At 62.9% G+C, this 22,594-nt stretch overlaps 2 protein-coding genes across 4 annotated transcripts in view; one reads left to right on the forward strand and one right to left on the reverse strand.

Annotated features, from left to right (window-relative positions):
• Positions 1-13,203: 13,203 nt before the first annotated feature.
• FAAP20 (FA core complex associated protein 20) lies at positions 13,204-18,108 on the forward strand (the record flags this gene model as incomplete). The annotated part of the gene is made up of 4 exons (XM_082856938.1): positions 13,204-13,265; positions 13,521-13,656; positions 13,748-14,034; positions 17,834-18,108. 4 exons carry the CDS (start codon positions 13,204-13,206, stop codon positions 17,904-17,906), a joined length of 558 nt encoding a protein of 185 aa, XP_082713064.1. The 3' UTR covers positions 17,907-18,108.
• A 2,198-nt stretch (positions 18,109-20,306) lies between these two features.
• Positions 20,307-22,594, reverse strand: part of PRKCZ (protein kinase C zeta) — a 101,288-nt gene continuing 99,000 nt past the window's right edge. For all 3 annotated transcript variants that reach the window (XM_082834628.1, XM_082834629.1, XM_082834630.1), the window contains 2 exons: positions 21,288-21,403; positions 20,307-21,141 (listed from right to left, as the gene is read on the reverse strand). In XM_082834628.1, coding sequence (XP_082690754.1) covers positions 21,054-21,141; positions 21,288-21,403 — 204 coding nt within the window. In that variant the 3' untranslated portion in view covers positions 20,307-21,053. The remainder of the gene's footprint in view (positions 21,142-21,287; positions 21,404-22,594) is intronic.

The raw sequence follows: 22,594 nt of genomic DNA on the forward strand, positions 1-22,594 counted from the left end.
GCTTGCCGAAACGGCTGAGAAGTCTTGGCCGGGCCTCGCAGGACGGGCGAGTTCGGCGGAGAGCCCCGCGTCCCTGCCACGGTCAGAAGGAGTTCTTCCTCCGGCGGAGGAGTCCCAAAGAGCCAGGCCCCCCAGCCCCCGGGCCTGCGGAGGCTACCTTGCCTGGTGGGATGCCGGGGTCCCCTCCCCTAAGCAGGGCCTCTGCCTCCCCATTGCCCCACAGGGCCTGGGACGGATGGTATGAACCCCAGCCCCAGCCAGAAAGCAGACACTGGGTCTGGGGCCGAGGAGAAGGGGAGCAGGCAGGGCTGCGGGGGCGTCGTGGGGGGTCAGAGCCACTGGCACGGGCCAGGCCGAGAGTTGGGGCCACACTCTGCGCCGCCAGCACCCAGAAGGGCAAAGAAGACACTTCGATAGCTCATTAGCTGCCGTCCCTGCTCCCAGAAACAACATCGCAGGAAGGTGGTTTCAAGGCTCACATTCCTGCCCTCCTGGCTGCATTTCAGGTACGAAGTCCCAACTCGCCTCCATCTGACACAGGCAGGCACACTCACAGGTCTGGACAGGAGGCAGGCCGGTGGGCGGCCCCGTCTCCAGAGCCCCACACAGACATGTTCACGAAAAGCTGTGCAGAGCACTTTCCTGCGGGCCACAGGTGGGCCTTTCCACTGCTCCCCCAGGAGCCTCTCCACCCTGAGGCTGTGTCCTCAGGCCTGGAGGAGGCCCTGAGAGAGAGGGCCCAGGCCGGAGCAGACCCGGGCCCTGAGCAGAGGTGGCTCGGGCAGGGATGCACATGTGGCCTGTCCAGTTAAGCACCTACCCCAACAAGCTCCGTCTGGACCAGAGACACAGGGTCTGGGAGCTGTGGGACAGTGAGGGGCAGGGGGCAGGCTTCACACTGAGGGGCGTGAAGGTGAAGGATGGAAGACCTGTGGCCCCAGAACAGGTCAGGTGGCCGCCCCACCGTTACCGCAGGTACCCGCGCGGGACTCTGTGTGCCTCTGTCCTTCCACCCTTCTCCCTTGGATTTTTTTTTTAATATTTTATTTTATTTTAATTTTTTTTGGCCGTGCTGCATGGTTTCTGGGATCTCAGATCCCAGATCAGGGATTGAACCCAGGCCACAGCGGTGAAAGCCGCAATCCTAACCACGAGGCCACCAGGGAACTCCCTCCCTCGGGGCTTTTATGTAAGGCTCAGACTCCTGGGACAGCCACTGCCCCGCCCTTTCCTTTGCACCCTTTGGACCCCCGCACAGGGGGCCCTGGTCTGAGCTCTGGTCAGCCAGGCGCATCCTGCCCAGGCTAGGACCCAAGTGCAGGCCGGAGGCTCAGGCCCTGAGGGGCAGTGAGTGCTTATGGGTGAGATCCCATGCCAGGCGTGACTGTGAAATTGATTTCTTCCACCAGGTTTATCAAGGGCCAAACTGTGACAAGCAGAAAAGAATTCCTGTTCTCAAGTGCTTACAGTTTCATGGGAGACAATGAAAAATTAAATTTCCATATGTTCTATATTAGTCGGGAGTATGTGCTCTTAAGAATAGACCAGGGTGTGGCCCAGTGGGTAAGGCTTTGTGCTCCCAATGCAGGGGGGCCAGTTTCGATTCCTGGTTGGGGAACAAGATTCCGCATGCACGCCGCAACTAAGAGTCCATGTGCCGCAACTAAGAGTCCGTGTGCTGCAACTAGGAGTCCGCATGCCACAACTAAAGAGATCACGTGTGCCGCAACTAAGACCCGGTGCAGCCAAAAATAAATAAATAAATAAAGACTAGGGTGGGGGTGTGGGATACCAAGCAGAGGGGCGTGTGCAGTAGGTGCAAAGGCCCTAAGGCGAGGGCATGCTTGGGTCCCACTGGGTTCCACGCAGAGGGGTGGAGAAGGTATTGAGAGGAGTGTGGGCAAACCCAGCTTTGCTGCCCCCGGGGGATGGGGGTTTGGGGAACCCTGCTCTGAGCTGGCCTGGGAGGCCCCCAGAGCCACAGCCCATCGCTGGCAGGTGGGGTGGAGCAGCTGCCGGGTGAGCAGAGGAGGAAGGGACGTCCTGTACCCAGCACCCCTGTGCCTCCACTTCGCTGCTGGGAAAACTGAGAGCGAGAGAAGGGGAATCGATTCGAAAGACACAGGCTACTTCTCGGAACATTTGTTCCCAGTCCCGCCCCCAGCCTGGCACAGGGCAGGAGCCACCCGGCCAATGGGAGGGCCCTTGCCAGGCCCAGGCCAAGCCCCTCTCAGCCCCTGGGCGGCCCCTCCCCACCCCGCCCAGGGCACCGCTGCCCGCTGTTCTGGGCACAGTGCAGGGGTTAAGGAACAGCTCACTTCAAAGGGTGGGGCTCCCGGCTGCCACCCCAGCCCCACCCCCAGTCCCACAGCCGCCGCAGGCCTGGCATTGGCCTCCGCCCAGCACCTTCTCCAGACCGGTCCACCTCCAGGCCAGCGCTGCCCAGCGGGCTCTCATCTCCGTGAGTAATATTTAACTTGGAAGGGCCAGTGGACAACTGCAGGGGAGAAGTTCACAACAAGTTTGGATTTCGATCCACTTGCCAGGAAGGAGAGGGGGAGGGAGGGAGGGCAAAGTTGAGAGGAAGAAAGGAGGGCAGGAGGCGGGCCTGAGAGACCAGCACCCCAGGGAAGCTCGAAGGATGGGGCCCAGCACCGCCCAGCACAGCCGGCAGCCCCTCCAGCCTCGGCCTCCTGGCAGGAAACACCCTGGTCAGGAGGAGCCTCAGGATTCAGCTCTGGGGCAGAGAACACAAGACGTGTGTGCGCACACACACGGAGACAGACACACACACAGAGACAGACACACACAGACACACAGACACACACAGACACAGAGATCCATACACACACAGACACACACAGAGACAGACACACACACACGGAGACAGACACACACACATGGAGACCCAGACACACACAGACACACACACAGACACACACAGAGACAGACACACAGACACACACAGACACACACACAGAGACACACACAGAGACACACAGAGACAGACACACAGACACACACAGAGACAGACACACAGACACACACAGACACAGAGATCCATACACACACAGACACACAGAGACAGATACACACACACGGAGACAGACACACACACATGGAGACACAGACACACACAGACACACACACACGGAGACACAGACACACACAGACACACACACACGGAGACAGACACACACACAGAGACAGACACACAGACACACACAGAGACAGACACACAGACACACACAGACACAGAGACCCAGACACACACAGACACACACAGAGACGGACACACAGACACACACAGACACACACACACTGACACAGACACACACAGAGATAGACACAGAGACAGACACACAGACACACACAGAGACAGATACACAGACACACACAGACACAGAGACCCATACACACACAGACACACGCAGAGACAGACACACACACACAGAGACACAGACACACACAGAGACAGACACACAGACACACACAGAGACACACAGACAGACACAGACACACACAGACACACACAGAGACAGACACACACACAGAGACACAGAGAGACCCACACACACAGACACAGAGCTCGAGGTTGTGAGCAGAAAGGCCTCCTGCATCTCTGAGTCTTCAGCACAAGAATGGAAAAGCCCTCGGGGCAGGAGCGAGCCGGGGCAGAGAGCAGGCAGGCCAGGGCCCTCCCAGAGGTCTGTGCCCGCAGGCTTGCCCACCCAGCGCCTAGCTGGGAAGGGCCCCAGCCAGTGTGCCCTCCTCATGGGAAGTGCGGCCACTTCCGGGCAGCGGCCGCCCCAGGGTATTCAGGAACATGGAGCCTCTGCTGGCTGCCAGCCTCTCCCAGCTCCAGGTGTCCCCAGCCCACACCTAAGAAGGCTGAGCGGACCTTGGGAGGGCCCCGCTCCAGAGGCCCAAGGGGAGAGGCCCCGGCTCCCCCTGCCTTGGGGACAGGTCACCCCGGGTCTCCATGCCACGTGGGGCCCACCCTCCTCTACTGGGACCCGGCCCTGCCAGCAGCCCCCGAGCCTGGGGCTCGGCTCCACGGTGCCAGGTGAAAAGCTGCACCCACCCTTCACCGACTCGCCTCTATTCTGGAATGTAGCAAATCTAAGTTGTTAAATGATTTATTTTCTGCAAGCATGCATTTTCCCAGGGAAAAATGCACCCCTCTCCGACCTTGTAGTTTGTCCTGATTTGCTCTCAGGCAAAAACGTCTGCCCTTGGGGGGTGGGGCCCTGTATCACCCACCCTAGAGGACGGGCCACCAAAGCTGGCTGGGTGGGCACCCTGGCACCAGGTGGAGTGGGGCGCCTCGCCCAGGGGAGGGGACCCTCACCGAGTCACACCATCTGGTGGAAGAGCTCAGAGCGAAGCTTTCCCACTTCTGGTAACTGCCCTCTGCTCCGCGGCTCTCCTTTCACTAGTGAAACTGTTTCATTTTGGACTTCCTCTTGGGAATCAGAGTCCCAGCCCTGACAGCAGCCGGGACAGCAGCGTCTCTGTCAGAGCTTTAGGATTCATGGCCCGCCTTGCAGGCTTGGCAAGGAGCCTGGACAGAGTAAGGAGCTTCCCTCCAGTGCGTGTGTTTGCTTGTGACATGCAGGGCTGCAGGGGGACCCGGGTCTCTGCGACAGGAGATCTCCCACGCCAATTCTTTCTCCCTGCTTTGCTTCTCTGGAGGAAATCAACTATCACCCATGTTCCGCAGACAGGCCAGTGAGTGAATCCACAGGGGCCCCTGCTCCTGGCCCACGCCAGACGGTGCCTGTGATGAAAGCATCTGGACCCGGCGGTGCCCTACCCCCACCGGGAGCCACGCAGATGCTGTGGCCTGAATGCTTGTGGCCCCCAAATTCGTATGTTGAGGCCTAACCCCAATTAGGGAGGTGGGGCCTTTGGGAGGTGATTGGGTCACCAGGGTGGAGCCCTGGTGAATGGGGTCAGTGCCCTCATAAAAGGGACGGCACAAAGCTGTGTCCCACCGTGTGAGGACACAGAACCTGGATGTGGGCCCTCACTAGAACCCAACCATGCTGCCACCCTGATCTCAGACTTCCAGCCTCCAGAGCTGTGAGAGAGAAATTTCTGCTGTTTATAGCCACCATCTATGGTGTTGATGTTTTCTCACAGCAGACCCCAAACGGACTAAGACACCGGGCCTGCCAGAGGCATCAGCTCTCAGACCAGGCTGAAAAGAAACAGGGTAACTGAGGCCCATGGAGGTGTTTCCAGGGCTCGGGGCCCAGGTCGGCCCACAGGTGAGGTGCAGAAGGCCGGGCCCAGGGTGGGAGGGCAGCAGACCTCCGGGGGGTCCTGCTTCTCGGCATCCCCCGGCACCCTGATGTGGTATGTGAGGGGCGGTCAGGAGCGCTTCCTTGGAGCCCGCGGCCTCGACGTGGCAGATAGGGCCCAGAGCATGACCCCGGGCTCCAGTGGGCACGTGGCAGGAGCTTCCTGTGCTCCCAGGCCCCTCCGCCCAGACACGGTCACACGGCCACACGTGCCCCCCCCCCACCCCGAGCTCCTGGAACGTGGCCGACAGGAGCCGTACTCTGCGTGCAAAGGCCCAGCCTGAAGAGAAGAATGTGTGGAAACGTGCTAATAACTGACATACGATTCCACGGTGAAACGTAATATGTCAGATATGCTGGGTTGAAATGAAATATATTTTCATGATTAACTGCACCTGCCTCTTTCACCTCTTCAGAGGTGGCTACTGTACATTCTCAACGACCCGAGCGTAGGGGCGGGCAGGCAGACAGACAAAGGCTGGGAGGGCGAGGGCAGGTCGGAGGAGGGTGTGGCGGGGACAACCGACCGTAGACCCAGGGCAGCATTGGAAGGTTCTCTCCCTGGAGTTCGGCTCCCAGGACCCCGTGCTGCAGGGCGTCCTCGGGCAGCTTTGCGAAGGCCCATCGCCCACAGTTGCCTGAAGCCCTGCGCGGCCCCGGGTCTCGGCAGCGTCCTCCCTGCCCAGCTGGCCAGCCGCTCTCATCGCATGCGGAAGAGAGGCTGCTATTCGGGGGGACCGGCCACCCCGGGGCGCCCAGCAGCGATGGGTCCCTCAAAGGAGGCTGTGGTCCAGAAGATTTGGGGCAGTCTTTACCAGTCGAGGGGCAGGCCGGCCGCCCAGGCCTGGGGACGCCAGAGGGGCACTGGCCACACTCACCAGCCGCAGGACAGCAGACCCCGGGCAGCTGGGGTCGCTGGGCGTGGGTGCAGAGTCGGGGGCATATTCCTCTCCCTGAGGGTCTCGGGGGCCCCTCCCCAGCCCAGGAGCAGCCCGTGGGGCACGTGGGCACCCAGGAGGGGAGCTGGCTCCACCGTCTGCCTAGGCCGGGCCTGGGTCTCCCAGGCCAGAGAAGCTGCCCCTTGTCCCTGCCCCAGGGCTTGGAGCTCCAGCACCACCTTCACCCCCTGACCCCAACTCCCCGCTCAAGGCCACTCAGTGCCACTAAATCGGGAAGTCCACCAGCCGGGCAGCAGCACAGGAGACCTGGGTTCAAGTCCCTGCTCGGAGCTCACTGTCACGCAGCCGATGGCAGGGGCTAGACGGCCCGTCTGTCCTCCGATGCGGGGCTGGTGCCCGGAAGTGAGCCCCGCATGGGCCAGACACGGGGGAAGCAGCTCAGGGAGCCCATCCTGGCAGCTCCACCACCCAGGCGCTGATGCAGCCTCCGCATGAATCGTCGGGAACCTGCCCCACCTTGGCCTCAGAGCCGCCCACCCCCCCCCACCCCCGCTCCTGGACGGGTGACAGTCAACGCAGGGCTGAGCTGGGAGGAGGATGGCGTGGGCTCGGCTGGCCCCAGCGAGGGAGACCCCTGTGCACGGGGGTTGCCGGGAAGGCCAGCTCAGCCGTGCCTGGCCTGGGTGGGGTGACCGGCAATGTGGTCAGGGGGGCTTGGCCACGGAGGGGCCCCAGGCACTCCCGAGGGAGAGGGAGGAAGCAGCGGGGGAGGAGCCGGGCTGCGCCCCTTCTCCAGGGCCTGCTGAGCCGCTCCCAGGCCCTGGATGGCCGACTGGGGCTCAGTCGTGTCAGGGCCCGGTGCCGCTGTCTGGGCAGGTGGGCAGCAGCAGCTCTGGGAGGTGCCCACTGCCTGAGAATGACCCCAAACAGGTCCCGTGTCCCTGACTCCTGGTCCCCTTCCCGCCCCCCCTCACCTGGGGGGGCCCCTAAATTCCTGCACTCTCCCCCTCCCCCACCCCTCCCGCCACCTTCTCCTTCTGAGCGGCCAGATGGGCCAGAAGCCGCCTCCGGAGCTGTGAGCGGCCAGCTCTCTCCCTGGGCTGTTGCCCCAGCCAGGGCCCTCCTGCCCTCCTGCCAGCATCCCAGCCCGGGGCCTGCGGAGTGGCCCGGGGGTGAGGCCCAAGGAGGGGAGACGGAGGCGGCAGGAGTGGAGGCAGGCTAGCCTCAGTGGCCCCAGGGGCTGAGGCAGCAGCCTGGGTGGGTACCTACCGGCCCCCAGCCGGCTTCCAGCCACGTCCTGCTGGGCCCCAGCTTGGCTTTAGCCCGCCCCGTGTGGACACAGAGGCTCGGTCAGGGCTCCGCAGACGGGTGTCTGACCTCCCTGCAAGAACGGGTAGGGGTCTGTTGGGGCAGGGGTGGTGGGCACAGGCAGGAAGCTGGGCTACAGGTGCGAGTAAGGCCAGTTCAGAGAAGTGATTCCACGGGGCCACAGGCCCCACTGGCCGGACAGTCCCTTGCAGGCCTCAAAGGGGACACTCAGGACCCGGGGCTGCCCTCTGGCCTGGGGGGTTGCCAGGCCCCTGAGGGCCCTGCGACACCCAAGGCAGAAGCAGTTCAGCACCCAGGGCAACGGGAGTGGGTGGGGCCTGGGGGGGGCGTCCCTGCTGCTCCTGCCTCTTGGATGGTGAAGCCCAGGGGTCTCACGTCAGAGAGGTGGCCCGGCCCCCTCCTGCCCCCCTGGGCCAGACAACAGACAGCTGTGCCCTGAGCAGCTGCTGCCCCAAACGTGGCAGTGGAAAGAAGACACAGGCCCTCTGCCAGGGGCTGGCGTCCCTCGAGCTGCCTCAGGCTGACGCCCCGTGACCTGGGGTTGCTGCTGGGACCTCTGTTGGCCATAGTCCTGGATCCCAGTAAGACTCAGGTGAAATAACTCCAGGTGCAAGGCCCCTGGGGGCGGGGGTGGGAGGGAGGAAGCAGCTTCCTGCCGTGCCCACCACCCCTGCCCCAACAGACCCCTACTCGTTCTTGCAGGGAGGTCAGATACCTGTCTGCTGAGCCCTGACCGAGCCTCTGTGTCCACACGGGGAGGAGCTAAAGCCTTTGTGCCCTTGTGAAGAGAGGAGGGGGCTGAAGGGGGAGGGAAAAGAGGAGGATAACAGGCGGGCCGGGGTGGGGGGGAGCAGGGGGAGGACCCAGCTGAGGCCCAGCAACACCTCTGATGGGGATGCCCACCCTGTGAGCCACACCGGGACACCCAGGCCAGCCTGAGGACAGCCCCTGCCTGAGGAGGTCTCCAGGGAGGCGGTCAGAGCTTTCTGCATCAGGCTTCCCTCACAGCAGGTGGTCAGAAATGGCTCACACAGAAATGGGGGTGACGCGGTGGGGGCCTAGAAGGCCAGGCTCTGGCCAGCAGATCTGCCGTAAGCAGGCAAGAGACCACTGGAGCAAGGAGCTGGCCCGAGTGGGATAACAAGCGGCACTGGCCCACCCTCTCCACCCAGAGGGGGAGGGGAGGGGGGAGGGGAGGGCAGGGGGGAGGGGAGGGGGAGGGGAGGAAGGGAGGAGGGGAGGGAGGAAGGGAGGAGGGGGAGGGGAGGGGAAGGGAGGGGAGGGGAGGGGAGGGGAGGGGAGGGGGAGGGGAGGGGAGGGGGAGGGGAGGGGAGGGGAGGGGGAGGGGAGGGGAAGGGAGGGGGAGGGGAGGGGAGGGGAGGGGGAGGGGAGGGGAGGGGAGGGGAGGGGAGGGGAGGGCAGGGGGGAGGGGAGGGGGAGGGCAGGGGGGAGGGGAGGGGGAGGGGGAGGAAGGGAGGAGGGGAGGGAGGAAGGGAGGAGGGGGAGGGGAGGGGAAGGGAGGGGGAGGGGAGGGGAGGGGAGGGGAGGGGAGGGGAGGGGAGGGGAGGGGAGGGGAGGGGAGGGGAGGGAGGGGGAGGGTGGGGGAGGGGAGGGGCAGTCTTCCAGCTGCACGTGGTGCTGACAGCTTGGAGAGGCCCGAGTCTCTGTGTCAGTGTCCTGTGGCTACTGCACAAATGACCCACCTGGGGGCTTCAAACAACGGGATCCACTCTCTCACAGTCTGGAGGCCAGGACTCCACACTCAAGGTGTCGTAGGGCCCCGCACCCTCTGGAGGTGCCGGGGAGACTCTTTCCTGCCTCTTCTGGCCTCCTGGGGTTCCAGGTGCTCCAGGGCTCGTGGCCACATCCCTCCAATCACTGCCTCTGCCGTCACGTGGCTTGTCCTGTGTGGCTGTGTCCAAACACCCCTCTTCTTGTGAGGACACCGGTGATGCTGGATTCAGGGCCCACCCTGACCTAGTACGGCATCATCTTAACTTGATTCTAGCTGCAAAGACCCTATTTCCAAACAACGTCACACTCACAGGTTCCCCGGGGACACTGTTCAGCCGCCCAGTACCCTCAAAGCTTGGTCCCTGCTGGACTTCCGTTCCCCCCAGGAGAGCTGACATGGCGCCCCCCTCGCCGGCCCCGCTCATCCTCGGATTCCGGCACCCCCGAGGCTCCGGGGACACCGTGGGGGCAGAGTGCAGGCTCACCTACCCAGGAAGGCACACAGTACCCCAGCCCTACAAGTCCCACTGAGGGGGCGGGGACGGCAGGGAAACCCAGGCAGGCGACAGGGGCAGGAAGAGTCCAGAGGGCTTCTCTGCGGAGGGGACCCCAGAGGAGAGCCCAAGGGTTGGCAGGAGTGGAGACATGGGGACAGAGGCAGAGCCGGCGTTGCTGCACGCAGGGCAGCAGCAGAGGAGGGGGTGGGGGCGGGAACAGTGGAGACCTCAAGGGAGTGACAAGGTTCGCTATGCATGCTGGGAGAGGGTGGCTGTCCAGGGAGAGGTGGTGGCCAGGATGGGTGCTTGGCCGCAGGCTGCTGTCTCTGCCACGCCAGGTCACCCCAGCTCTGTTCTCGGTGAAAGGGTCCCCGGCTGCCCTGTGACTTTCAGGCTCTTAAAGTGGAGGCTGGAGGCCGAGCTGGCCCTTGGCTTTAGCCCGCTGACCGTGGGAGGTCCCAACCATGGACGCCCACCCCTCTGCAGCCGTGACGAGGGTCCCTGAGGAGGCCAAGGGTGCCCTAACTCCCCCACCGGTGAGTGGGCCCTGCGCGCGCTCTGCTGCCCGACGGATCCTGCGATGTTTCCCGGGCAGCTGTTTCAATCCAGCCTGTCTGTCTGGCGCTTTGCGTGCCCACGAATGCACTGCCCGGCTCCAGGCAGGCTTGCCCTCTTGGCACCCACAGGCCAGCAGGTGTGGCCGCGTCAGAAGGCTGGGCTTCAGGGAGGGGGCGGCCCAGCCCTTGAGGCCATCCTGGCTGGCATGGGCACCGACAGGGCACCCACACGGAGCACGTGCCCCCGGCGCCCTGTTCCACTTGGAAATTGGAGGCTGCGGTGCTCTCTGGGGCTGGTCGTGCCCGCCGGTCTCAGGCCCTGCCCTGCCCGCCTGTGCCATCTTGGCTGCCCCAATGGCAGAGCCGGTCCCAAAGGAGGGTGTGGGGAAACCAAGTGGGGCTCAGACCTCGCCAGCCGGCCCTGGGCCGGGGTCCAGCTGACAGGTCTCACCCGGCCGGCCCACCGTGGAGTAGAGGCATCGGCACCAGTCGGTCAGCAGCAAACTCCGCTCCGTTGGGGGGGAGGACAGAGCACAGTCACCCTGGCTCTAAGGACACCAGGAGCCCAGAGGTATCGGAAGGTGCTGGGGAGGGCTGGGCCCCCGACCAGCTGGCCACAGATGTTACCCTGATTCTGGGAGGGGAGGGCGTACCTGGTGCGCCATCGTGGACAAAGCCAGAGAGCGCGGGGGGAGGTGGCCTCACAGCTGGTGGGGCCGCCACCCCTGCCCACTGGCGCCCTTTCTGCTTCGCTGGAGGGCTGCCTCCTCCAGAACGTGAAATATTCTCTGTAAACATAAACTTGGCTTGTAAAAATCTTGTCCCGCGGTGCCAGCCTCAGTCCCGATCAGAAATGCTTCTCCAGCCAAGCCCGCGGCCTGTCACTGCAGCAGGTGGCTCAGAAAACGGGAGCCTTTGAATCACGTTCAACTTTTAAACTTCCTCCAGCCCCGCCCCCCCTCACCGCCACCGCGTCTTGCTGATAACGCCAGGACAGCTGCGACAAGGTGGGTCCCCGTCCACCTCCAGAAGGTCCTCGTGCGGGCTGGGCGGGCGGCGGCAGCTGTCGGGAAAGCGGCAGCCAAGGGGACGGGGCTCCTGCCGGGTGCCGGCACCTGCCGCGAGCAGGCATACAGGTCACCCCGGCTCTGTTCTCGGTGGAAGTGTCCCCGGCTGTAGGTCTCAGTGGTGATGGGGGAGTTAATCCCCAGCAGCCGGATGAAACCAGAGAGGAGAAGCCCCCAGGAGACAGCTTTGACATGTCGCTCTGGCTCTGCCATCCCCAGAGCATGGATCCCGAGGGCCTCTGTTCTGCCTGGCCTGGGGTCTAGATCCCACGCACCCCCCAGCAGCCCAGGGTAAATGAGGCCCTTTGGCGTGGTTAAGGCCAAAGGAGCATGAGTGCCCCCCACCCGCTGTGCTGAAGGCCAGAGCCAGGCTCAGCCAGGCCCTGACAGCCACCGGGGCCTGCACCTGCTCGGGGCACCTGGGTCCACCTGAGACCCTCCCTGCTCCTGCCTCAAGCTGTCTGTCTTGGGCTGGGGCATCGGCTGTGTGAGGTCTGTACAGGCAGAGGCCAGGACGCTGAAGACCCCAGGGCTCAGTTCCCAGAGCCCTGCGGGGGAGGAGCAGCTGCTCACACAGATGTCCCCACGCGGCTTCCCAGAACGGCCCGACAGTGGGGCACGCGCCGGCCGTCGAGGCCTGCTGGGGCCCCATCTGCCTGCGTTCCTCCTGGAAGTCCCCACGGCTGGCGCTCAGAGGCGCGGTGACACTTCCAGGAGAGGCTCTGAAGCAGCGGAAGCTGAAGCCAGAGCCAGTGGTGCCGCGTCTGGGAACCCCACCACCACCCGGCTCGTCCTGCACACCTCAGTCCCATCCTGGGGCCCCCAGGGCACAAACTCTGCACCGACAGGAGTGGCCGAGGGTGCCTGGGCGTCTGCTGCCACCACGTGGCGGATTGCAAGGTCACTGGACGAGAGTGCCTGGCGCCCGGGGTGTCACAGAAGCCCCCTCAAAGGCCCTCCACCTCCAGGCCCCCGCCCCTGGCCCAGGACTCGGGCGCTGCACTTGGTCGTCTCACATTGCTTTTTATTTATTTACTTATTTGGCTGCACCGGGTCTTAGTTGCGGCACACGGGCTCTAGGTCCCTGACCAGGGATCGAACCCAGGCCCCACCCCACCCCCCCACCCCGCATTGGGAGCGCGGAGTCTTAACCGTTGGACCACCAGGGAAATCCCTCTATTTCTTAATTAAGGGAACTAAGCTCCTCCCTTTTGTAAGGAAACGGGTAAGGATCGCCCGGGTCGTCAGAGCTGGACACCCAGGCTCAGGGCTGCCGATGCAAAGGGAGGTGGCAGAGCTAGATCAGGCCTGGAAGCGGCGGGTGGGGACGCCAGGACCCCCAGCTGTCTTCCCGCGCAGTTCCAACTCCTAGAAGCCGCTGCAGACCCCAGGCCTGAGGGGTGAGGGCGGCATCCCCCGGCTCAGCTGGAAAATGACTCCCTCAGGGCAAGGCAGCCTCCCGACCTCAGTGCTGCCTCCGCGGTGGACGGAGGAACCCTGGCCTCCGTCTCCCCAAAGGTTGGGGTCAGGATACCACCCTCCGATAGTGCCACAAAGGGGAGGTCACCTCATGGCCTGCGGAGCAGGTCGTGGGGTCCCGAGGGTCGGGTCAAGCGCCCACGTGGGGGTGGGAGTTGGGGTCCACAGCTCACGTCTGGCCGTGCGGGGATTGACTAGGGGGTCCCGGGTTGGGTTCTGCCCTGGCGAGCCGGGAGTGCCCGGGGCGGGGTCTGTGCCGGGGGCGGGGTCTGTGCTGGGGGCGGGGTCCGGCGCGCGGGCCGCTCATTTCCGCCGGACGCGCTGGCTCCGGGCGGATGGAGGCGGCGAAGAGGTCGAGGCTGAGACTGAGCCGCCGGAGGCCACCCTCGGGGGTCCGGTGAGGCCGGGGCTGGGGGCAGCAGGGAGAATGGGGAGGCTAGTGTCCCCGGCCGAGCAGTGGCCGGGTGTCACGTCCCCACGTGCTTCCCCGAGCCCGCCTCGGACCTGCCCCGCCCCCCCAGCTCTTCCCACCCGACCCCCACCCGTGGAATTCTCACCTCCCCACGCCGAGCTGCACACCTGTCCCCCCCCGCTGAGTCCTCCCTCCTGTGCCCTCCCCGCCGGCTGAGTTCTCACCGCCCCGTCGCCCCAGGTCCCCGAGCAAGCCCCCCGGTTCCCCTCCGGACGGCGGCGAGTGTGCGCGGCCGTGGGCTGAGCTGCTGCGCGCCGCGTGTGCGGAGCTGAACGTGGACGGCGAGCCGCCGCCGCTGCCCGCGTTCCCCGGCCAGGTGCGTGTGCAGTGGTCCCCGCGTGGCCCCGGGTCTCGGGCTGGGGCGGGGCGGGGCGGGGCGGGCGCGGTCCAACGACCTCGTCTTGTAGGAGCCCAGGCCCAGCCCTGAGCGCGCGCCCCCGGAAAGCTTCATCGTGGGAACCGAGACCTTCTCCTGGACGCCCTTCCCGCCGGCCCCGCGGCGAGGCGGGGACCCAAGCGACTGCGACCGGGTGCTCCGCGAGGCCCTGGGGCGCACGGGGTCCTCCGCCTGGTCCCCCCAACGACACCCCGCGCCCGAGCCCCGCGGGACCTCCAGCGCCGAGGAGCAGCCGTCCGTAGAGGGGTTGCCGACTCTGCAGAGCTGCCCCATGTGCCAGGCCGTCTTCGCCCCCAGGTGAGTGGCCCCCTTGGGCCTTCCCTCCCCTCTGCTGCCACCCGGTGGCTCTTTCTCTGGAAACCACAGGCAGTTTCAGAAAGCTAGGGTAACTGAGCGCGACTTTGGCATTCTAAAGTGATATTTCAGGCAGAAAAAGTGGGCAAAGCACAGAGACGGTACTGATGAGCCAGAGAGCACAGGGGTGCAGGTCTGGGGGTCTACTTCCTGGTCCACCGGCCTGGGGCCCTGCTGACAGGCTGCAGCCTCCTGGACGGGGCCTCTGGGACTCTGCAGCATGAGGGCAGGGAGGCTCTGGCTCCAACCGGGTCCACCCTGACATCCGGGAACCGGGAGGTGACTGGCATCCCCGGGTGGACTGCCTCCAGAGCCAGTCCAGGCTGTGGGTCACTGAGCAGTTTTCTGTTACAGCCCCTCGGGCACCTTCCCCCGTGGGTGGATTGCCAGTTTTAAAAACAAGATTTCATTTCTGTGTCTAGAGATACTTATCTCTTTTTAAAAGTCTAATGTATACTTTTATACCTTTTTAAAAGTAAGGGTGGTGGAATTGGACTTTGCTAAGAAGTCCCAACTGCCCAGCTTGTGGGCCACATGTCACAAAGCCGAGAACACAGGTGTGTGTGGGGGGTCATGGGGGTCAGGACGGCGGGAAGGAGTTTGGTCGGATGAAGGGAGTGGACGGCCGGTTTCGGTAGCTGGACGTGCTCTGCGTGTCCTGTGGCCTGGAGAGTGGGTTCAGTTACGTGCCTTGTCTTTGGTTTTCCAGAAGTAAAACCAGCCCTGGGGGGTGAAGGGAGTGGCTTATAGAACTAGCAGCTGATGACAGACAAAAGTCATCAAACCAGTGATCAAAACGTGTGGCACAAAACTGCATAGGTCTGCAGTCAAACATCCAGGCTCCTCCAGTGGCGACACCACTGGAGCCAAGCTTTTGGGGGCCTGGACGGCTTGGGGTGGGGAGAGTGAGGGCGAGGGGTGAGGAGGTGGCTGTCCCCAGGGGGGCCTGTGGGCGAGGCCCACCAGCTGGCACAGGTCTGGCATGGCGGGGGTGGGTGCAGCGGGTGTGGCAGCTGCAATGAGATGCCCGTGCGCCTCGTAGCGCTGGAAAATTTTTCCCAGACCCAGTGTCTCACCGAACATGTCTCTTGCCTGTACTGATGCTTCAGGACAGTTGTGGGCTGCAAACACCAGCTTTCTCACCAGTTTTTTGTGTTTTTTTTAAACATTTATTTATTTATTTTTGGCTGCATCGGGTCTTAGTTGCAGCACATGGGATTTTTTGTTGCAGCGCGCGGGCTTAGTTGCCCTGCAGCATGTGGGATCGTAGTTCCCCGACCAGGGCTCGAACCCGTGTCCCCAGCATTGGAAGGAGGATTCTTTTTTTTTTTTTTTTTTTTTTTGCGCGGTATGAGGGCCTCTCACTGTTGTGGCCTCTCCCGCTGCGGAGCACAGGCTCCAGATGCGCAGGCTCAGTGGCCATGGCTCATGGGCCCAGCCGCTCCATGGCATGTGGGATCTTCCTGGACCGGGGCACAAACCCGTGTCCCCTGCATTGGCAGGCGGACTCTCAACCACTGCGCCACCAGGGAAGTCGTACCCCCAACCCTGCCTACGAGTCTTGATGAAGCCATGAACGCTTTTTAAAACATGAAGTTCTCTTGATTCGTACCCGTCGAAAGAACGTCTTCTTGGCAGCAGACGTGCGGCCCAGCCCCTCCGTCCCGGTCTAGGGGTGGCTTTTGTTCTTGGATTACTTGTTTTTCTACACAGTCTAAAAAAGGACTCCCAGATATGCTAGAAAGAAAGTTCTAGTCTGAGCTCTTTAAGCAGTTAGATTGAGGCTGGGCAGAATGCCTCGGGATTGCAGAGTAGGTGTCAGTGCGGTTGGGTCCAGGCCTCCGCGTGTCTGGAATGCTTCTAGCACGTTCTTCCCTCTGATTAAGAAGGAGAGAGCGGGCCCTTGCCGGGCCACACCCCGAGCCTGCAGGGTGACAGTGGAAAGCCCCCCACCCCCGCGCCCCTCCACCCCTGGGGCAAGGGGACAGGTCAGGCCATTAGGGGACAGAAGTGGGACTGTCCCACGCTTGCTTTCAGTGGTTCTGGGGACTGTTTTTGGGCAGAGATGGAAGCCCTGCCGCCCCTCGGAGCAGAGGGATGGGCTGCTGGGCCGCGGGAGGTGCGGGCGGCCTGGGCGCCACAGGCAGTGAGACGGTGCTTGTCTTTCTCGGAGCCTCGCGTGTTCCAGGTCACTCAGAACCGTTTGTTCTCTGAGATTCTTCTCTGACCTGAGGGCCGTCAGGTACCACGTGTGTGTGAAAGCCTCTCGGGGTCCGTGAGCTCGGGGCTGGTTCCGGAGATTGGCTCTCACCCGCCACCTGACGTGAGGACGGGAAACCAGAAGGGCACCGTGTCCGCGTGATGAGACCCAGGCCAGCCCGTGGGGTCTCACGCGCTCCGAGGCCCCTGGAGGGTCGGAGCAGAGCCCCTTCCTGTGCTGGGCCTCCCGTCCACGCACCGGGCACGAGTGGGAGACAGAGGCAGAAGCTCAGTGTGCAAGGTGGACCCGCCACGAGGCCCCTGTTGGGGCGCGTGAGGGAATCCCAGACTGTGTCCCCACCGAGGGACAGTGCCGGGCAGCCCCCGGACGAGGTGACCCGGTCCAGATCTTAGGGTCTTCTGGTGGCCTCGGAGAAGGCACGTGGAGGGGCTGCTTCCCAGGACGGGCCGAGGGGCCTCTAGGGACTCGAGGAGGCACTGACTGGGGGCCTCAAATCCCCAGGAGGGAGCACAAGGCCACCCGGACTGGCAGGGGCTCCCGCGAGCAGCAGAGGCCGCCGTGGGCGTGCGTCAGGGGAGAGGCTGTGGCCCTCGGGCTCGCCGAGCCACGCGGTGCCAGGAGGTCGTTTCAGGCTCGGCGCTGGGACGCAGTGGTGCAGGGAAGGGCCTGTCTACTCTGGCCAGGTGACCAGCTTGGTCTGCCGAACGCCTGGCTCTGCCGCCCTCTGCGCCCCGTGGCTGCAAGCTGACCGTACACGGGCCACCAGCACATGGGGGACGGTCATTCCCAGCCTCTCCTCCTTGATGGCATCAGACGAGGTCAGGGATGGGAGGCGCCCGCTGTGCCCGGCGTCCACTCTCCCCTCCCCCACCCAATGCCGAGGGGCTGACCCGTGGGCCGTGGAGCCCCACTAAGTCCTCTTCCCCAGAGGGGCCGAGGCCCTGAGTGAAGAAGACACATTCTCAGGTCTGAGGTGCACACCCACCTTCGTAGTAACCGCCCTCCTAGTCACCAGCGCTCACGCCTTTTCTTTTCTGGTTGCCAAGCGGGTAGTTTTCGAAGGAAAACTTCGGAGGGAAGGAGGGAAGGGACGCATGGGGCATTTGTTCGTGTGGACACACCTGGTGGGCTTGTCTGACTAATGAGACAGAGCCCCCGCCATGGGGGGTGGGGACCCCGCCCTCCACCTGGGGGGCCCCGTGTCTTGCCCACGCCCTTTACTTGGGACTTTCTGACACAGGGTTCCCCTCAGTCTCAGACGCAGGTGCCAGGTGAGCCTGGGAACGGGCATCCAACAAGCCTTCTGGGCGCCCTGGCGACCTTGGACCCAGGAGCAGGGTTTGGAAAGGCCCTTTCTGGTTGGGGGGCCCCCTCCTTGGTTCTGCCAGCCGAGGGCACCATCCCCGTTTCTCTCCAGCTACTCTTCGGTGCGTGGTGAGCACCCAGGAAGGGCGTGAAAGCGGGTGTCGCGTGCTCTGGCCGGGCGCCCTCCCTGCCCGTGACCCTCTCCTCTCCTCGCAGGCTGACCCAGCTGGACATTGAGAGCCACCTGGCCCAGTGCCTGGCGGAGAGCACGGACGACGTGGTGTGGTGAGCAGCCCGGCCCACGGCTCCCCCTCCACCGGCTGGGCCACCGCCCCTCCGCCCTGCGTCCCCCAAAGCTGTGCATTAAAGCGCGTCAGCGTGAGACGTTCACGTCCCGCGTCTGTGTTGAGGCCAAAACATCGGGTCCTTTTTCCTTTTGGGGTGATGCTGAGCAGCGTGGTGACTGAAGTGGACAGAGCAGCCCAGGCAGGTGACAGTGTCACCAGCAGTTCGGGTATTTGTACCCAGGTTGGCAGAACGGACGCTTTGCTCACCCCTCTGAGTGGCTCACATTTCACGACCGTGTTTTAACCCCCGGGTGAACCTGCTCCTTCTGCAGCTGTAGGTTACTGCCCGCAAGGAAGGCACTGTCACTGGTGCCTGTCACCACCCGCAGGGGTTCAGAGCAGCTCCCCTCAAGTCGGGAATTCACGGGGAGGGACAGGCCCGCCTGCCGGCCTCTTGCGTGAGCTGTGTCCCGTTCGTGCTCTCAGTGCCCGCGGGAAGCAGGGCCAGGGAGCGGGTGCGGGTAGGTTCCTTCGGCGCTGTTGGCCCACAGGTTCTGGAAGAGCCTCGTCTCCAGCACAGCCACAGCGGCTGCAGCACCGGCGGGAGGGAGGGGGTAGGATGTGGAAGCCTAGGGTTAACCCCCAGAAGTTGGTATTTTCCTTTCAAACAGGGCTTCAGACGAGCCATGAGAAGACACAGAGGAAGCGTCAGTGCACATTTCTCAGTGAAAGACGCCAATGTGAAAAGGCTGCACGTTGTGTGGTTCCAACTCTAGGACCTTCTGGGACAGGCAAAAGCCATGGAGACGGTAAAAAGATCAGGGGCTGGTGGGGAGAGGGCATAGACAGGCAGAGCACAGAGGAGTTCAGGGCAGGAAAATACTCTGAACTACAAGGGTGGTTACGCAATACGTGTATCGAGCCTGGGCCCAAACCCACAGAATGTGCCGCCCCCGGGTGATGCAGCAGAGCAGGTTCTTCCCTGGCAGCAGATGCACCCCTACGGGGATGCTGGGAGGCGGAGGCGGCAGCGGGGCGGGGGCGCACGGGGACTCTGTGCCGTGCCCTCACTTTGGCCGCGAGCCTAAAGCTGCTCTGAAAAATAAAATCTGTTTCAAAAATGGCTTCAGGAGCCTTTGCTCCTGGAGACGCCTACTTCTAATGAAAACGACAGCAGCACGCACTGTCATTAACGTCTTTAATAATGTGCAAGACACGAGCGGGTGTGGCCTTGGTGGGCACCCCCTCTGCAGGAGGAAAGCCATGGCCGCGTGCGCCGCCATTCACTGTGCAAAACCACAGGGACGCGGTTACCTCTTTACAGTTCTGACGGCCCCAGTTTCCAAGAACCGTATCAAAAGGACACCGTATTGTGACTGGAGCCGCCGGAAAATGTTAATGATTTGTTTCCAAACCCCGCCTCAGCACACCCTTCACCTTCAATTTATAAAAACAAGTGACTGTGCACAAAATCTCCCCTCCCCAGGAGCACAGGTCACGCACGCGTCTTGTACTGGAGCAACCGCACTGGTGACCGGGAAGCTGTTTGGCAACACCGCAACCTTGATATAAATGCCTTAAGTTTGAACAGATCCGTGGCCCCTGTGCTGTCTGAGCAAAGATGTCACCATACCCGATGCAGCACGCGACCCCTGTTGGGAGGAAGGGGACTCCTGAGGCCGTCCATGACCCTGTCCTGGGCAAGCGGGGTCTCCCCCGCCCAGGCGACCTCGCAGCCCTCACGCGTGGCTCCAGGACGACATGACCGCGGGGCTGCCACGCCCCTCAGGCCCAGGCAGCTCTGACTCTGGTCCGTGGTCCCTCATTTCCGTCTCTGGAGGCGGGTCCTTCTGGTCACAACTGGGGTGCTGGTTGGGACAAGCCTACACGTTCCATGGACACTGCTCTGCCACCGGGGTCAGGGGCCTGGGGAGGCTGGTGTGTCTGCGGAGGGTCACGGTGAGGCAGCGGCTTCTGTTATCCTTTAATTACCGTGATCCGCCCGAGGCCGCAGACACATGGAGAGAAGCAAGGCCTAGGGGTGTGTGGCGATGTGGGACATCCGGGGACTGCTGTCCCCGAGGGCGGGCAAGGCCCCTGCCCCCCCCCCACACACTCTGCCTGTCCCTGAGCCACACCTGACGTGTCAGGGACTTGCAAACCCACGATCTACCTCGTTCTAGAAAACCTCGGGTTTGCTTTTCACTTACGAGGGTGGCCGAGTGACACGCGCCCCCTTGGCAGATTATGGGAATAGGGGGTGAGCCGTGCCCAGAGATGCGTGTGTGAGGGTATTCCAGATTTATTGTTGCACTTTAAGGCTTAGGACCCGTCATACATGTATCTTTTTAAAATTCCTAATTCTGAGCAGCATTATTTCTGATAAAAACATTTTCCCAAAATCTGATACACAACACGAGACGCCACATAGGCGCTGCTTAGTGTTTCCAGAAATATATTTTGTGCGGATTTAGTTTTCAAATTTTGTTTTTTGGTCTACGGGTGCTTTGGTGAGCCGTGTTTTAGAACCTCTATGATCCAGTTTTCCTGGTCAGTCTAATGCCTGGGTCGGGACCAGCGGTGCCCACCTGGTGAAGGGGGGGCCTGGGCGTCAGACCACAGGGGCTACTGACGTGCTCGGTATGAAAATACTTGTTAAATATTAACAACAGGAACTTACCAGGATTTAGAAAATGTTCCGAATTTGTAAAAATGCTCCATTGCAGTGGGTCCCCGCAGGCACTTACGCTCCCGTCCCCGGCCCGCGCCTCCTCCGGGTGGGGCCGTGCCTGCGACGCTGGGTGGGTGCCACCCGCGAAAAAAAGGCATCAGAGGGAAGCTTCAGCATCATCGGGACACTTTATTCCTCAGGACGTTACAGGCTAACTCTCCCGGCGGAGCAGGTCAGTTCTGTTTCTGTGGAAAGTGTGCACCTTCGAAGTCGGGGACACTTTCTCCCTCGGACACGGGCACAGCGGCCTCCGCGGCGCAGGCCCAAGAAGCAAGTTCCTCTGGTGCAGGCGGCCGCGGGCCGCATGGAGGGGCTGTTCTGCCCGGGCCGCCAGCACCCAGCCCGGCATGCATGCATGCGCGGTGGTCGGGGACAGGCCCGCACCGTCTGCCCGCGTCCACGACGAGAACGCGGCGCCTCACGCGGACTCCTCGGCGGACAGGAGCAGCGGGTGGGTGTATTCAAACCCTTCAAACTCCGACTGGTCGATCCTCTTGAGGACGTCCCTGAGGGTACCGGACAGGGCAGGCTCGACGGGCCGCGCGAGACCCCGGCCCGCAGCTCGGGATGCCCCGCCCCCACCCCCACGCGAGACCCTACCACGTCCACGCCCCCGCAGCTCAGGACGCCCCGCCCGTCCGGCAGGTCTTACTCGTCGTCCGGGGTCAGCTGCACCGGCTCGCTGGTGAACTGCGTGTCGAAGTTGTCCAGGCCGTAGTCGTCCGTTATCTGCGGCTGGAAGGGCGGCAGGGCCTGCTTCTTCCCCAGCTGCAAGAAGACACGCGGTCAGACCCACGCGCGCCGGCTCAGTGCCCGCTTGGAGTTTGCACAAACATAAACCACGGAATCGAACAGAAGAGACCGCCTTTAAATATGCCTCATGTTTAAAGACCGATTGTTTTTCTCTTAAAGTCCAGCAGGCAAATTTTCCAGTCATAAAAACCCTACTTGAGCTGAAAAATGCTGGCAGCGCAGGCCGTGCGGGATGTACCTGGGATGGAGCGCAAGGTCCGGCCACCCACGCGGGATCCCACGCCATCTGGGGTTTGCGCCCCCCCCTCGGCAGCCCCACCACTTAAACCAAAGGAGGCTGGTTTGGGGAAGTTTCTTCCTTTCTTAATCTGGGAACCCAGGTCATAAAGGAGCTGGGACCTGGCAGGGACGCCCACACTGGAACCCCTTCTCCCAGAAAAGCCTTAAGTGGCCATTTCTATGGTTTTCTTTTTATATGTAAATTTATTTTTGGCTGCATTGGGTCTTCATTGCCTTGCAAGGGCTTTGTCTAGTTGTGGCGGGCGGGGGCTTCTCTTGCTGCAGAGCACGGGCTTCAGTAGTTGTGGCACGTGGGCTCAGTGGTCATGGCTCACGGGCTCTAGAGCGCAGGCTCAGTAGCTGTTGGCGCACGGGCTTAGTTGCTCCGCGGCTTGTGGGATCTTCCCGGACCAGGGCTCGAACCCGTGTCCCCTGGATTGGCAGGCGGATTCTTAACCACTGTGCCACCAGGGAAGCCCTCTATGTATTTCTAATCCCAACGGGACGCAAGGCAGTAAAACGCTTGTCAGGTGGGAAATGGGGCGTCTCAGGACCCAGACTCTGCTTCCTACTCGACGTTTAGGAGGATGAGACATGCTCATGCCTGGAGAGGGCGAGTCGCGCTCTGGGGCAGAGCAACTCAGCGCCACACCGCTCACAGGACGGAGGACGGCGAGGATGGAGCGGCCCCCACGTTCACACACTCGGTGACATAACCCACCCTCCCACCCCCCACCCAGGTGTGCGCTGCGCACTTGTGCTGGGCCAGGCGCACTCCTAAGAACACAGATCGAGTCGTAAGTGAGAGGTAAGGTCCTGCCCCGTGGGGTCTGCTCCCACCCACACCAGCCACGTGTGAGCCAGCAGCCAGCCCTCCAGCCCGGAGCCCTCAGCTCTCAAGGCCCAGAGCAGCTTGACTCAGGAAGA

This window comes from Leucopleurus acutus (genome assembly GCF_964270905.1).
Source record: "Leucopleurus acutus genome assembly, chromosome: 2".
NCBI lineage: Eukaryota > Metazoa > Chordata > Mammalia > Artiodactyla > Delphinidae > Leucopleurus > Leucopleurus acutus.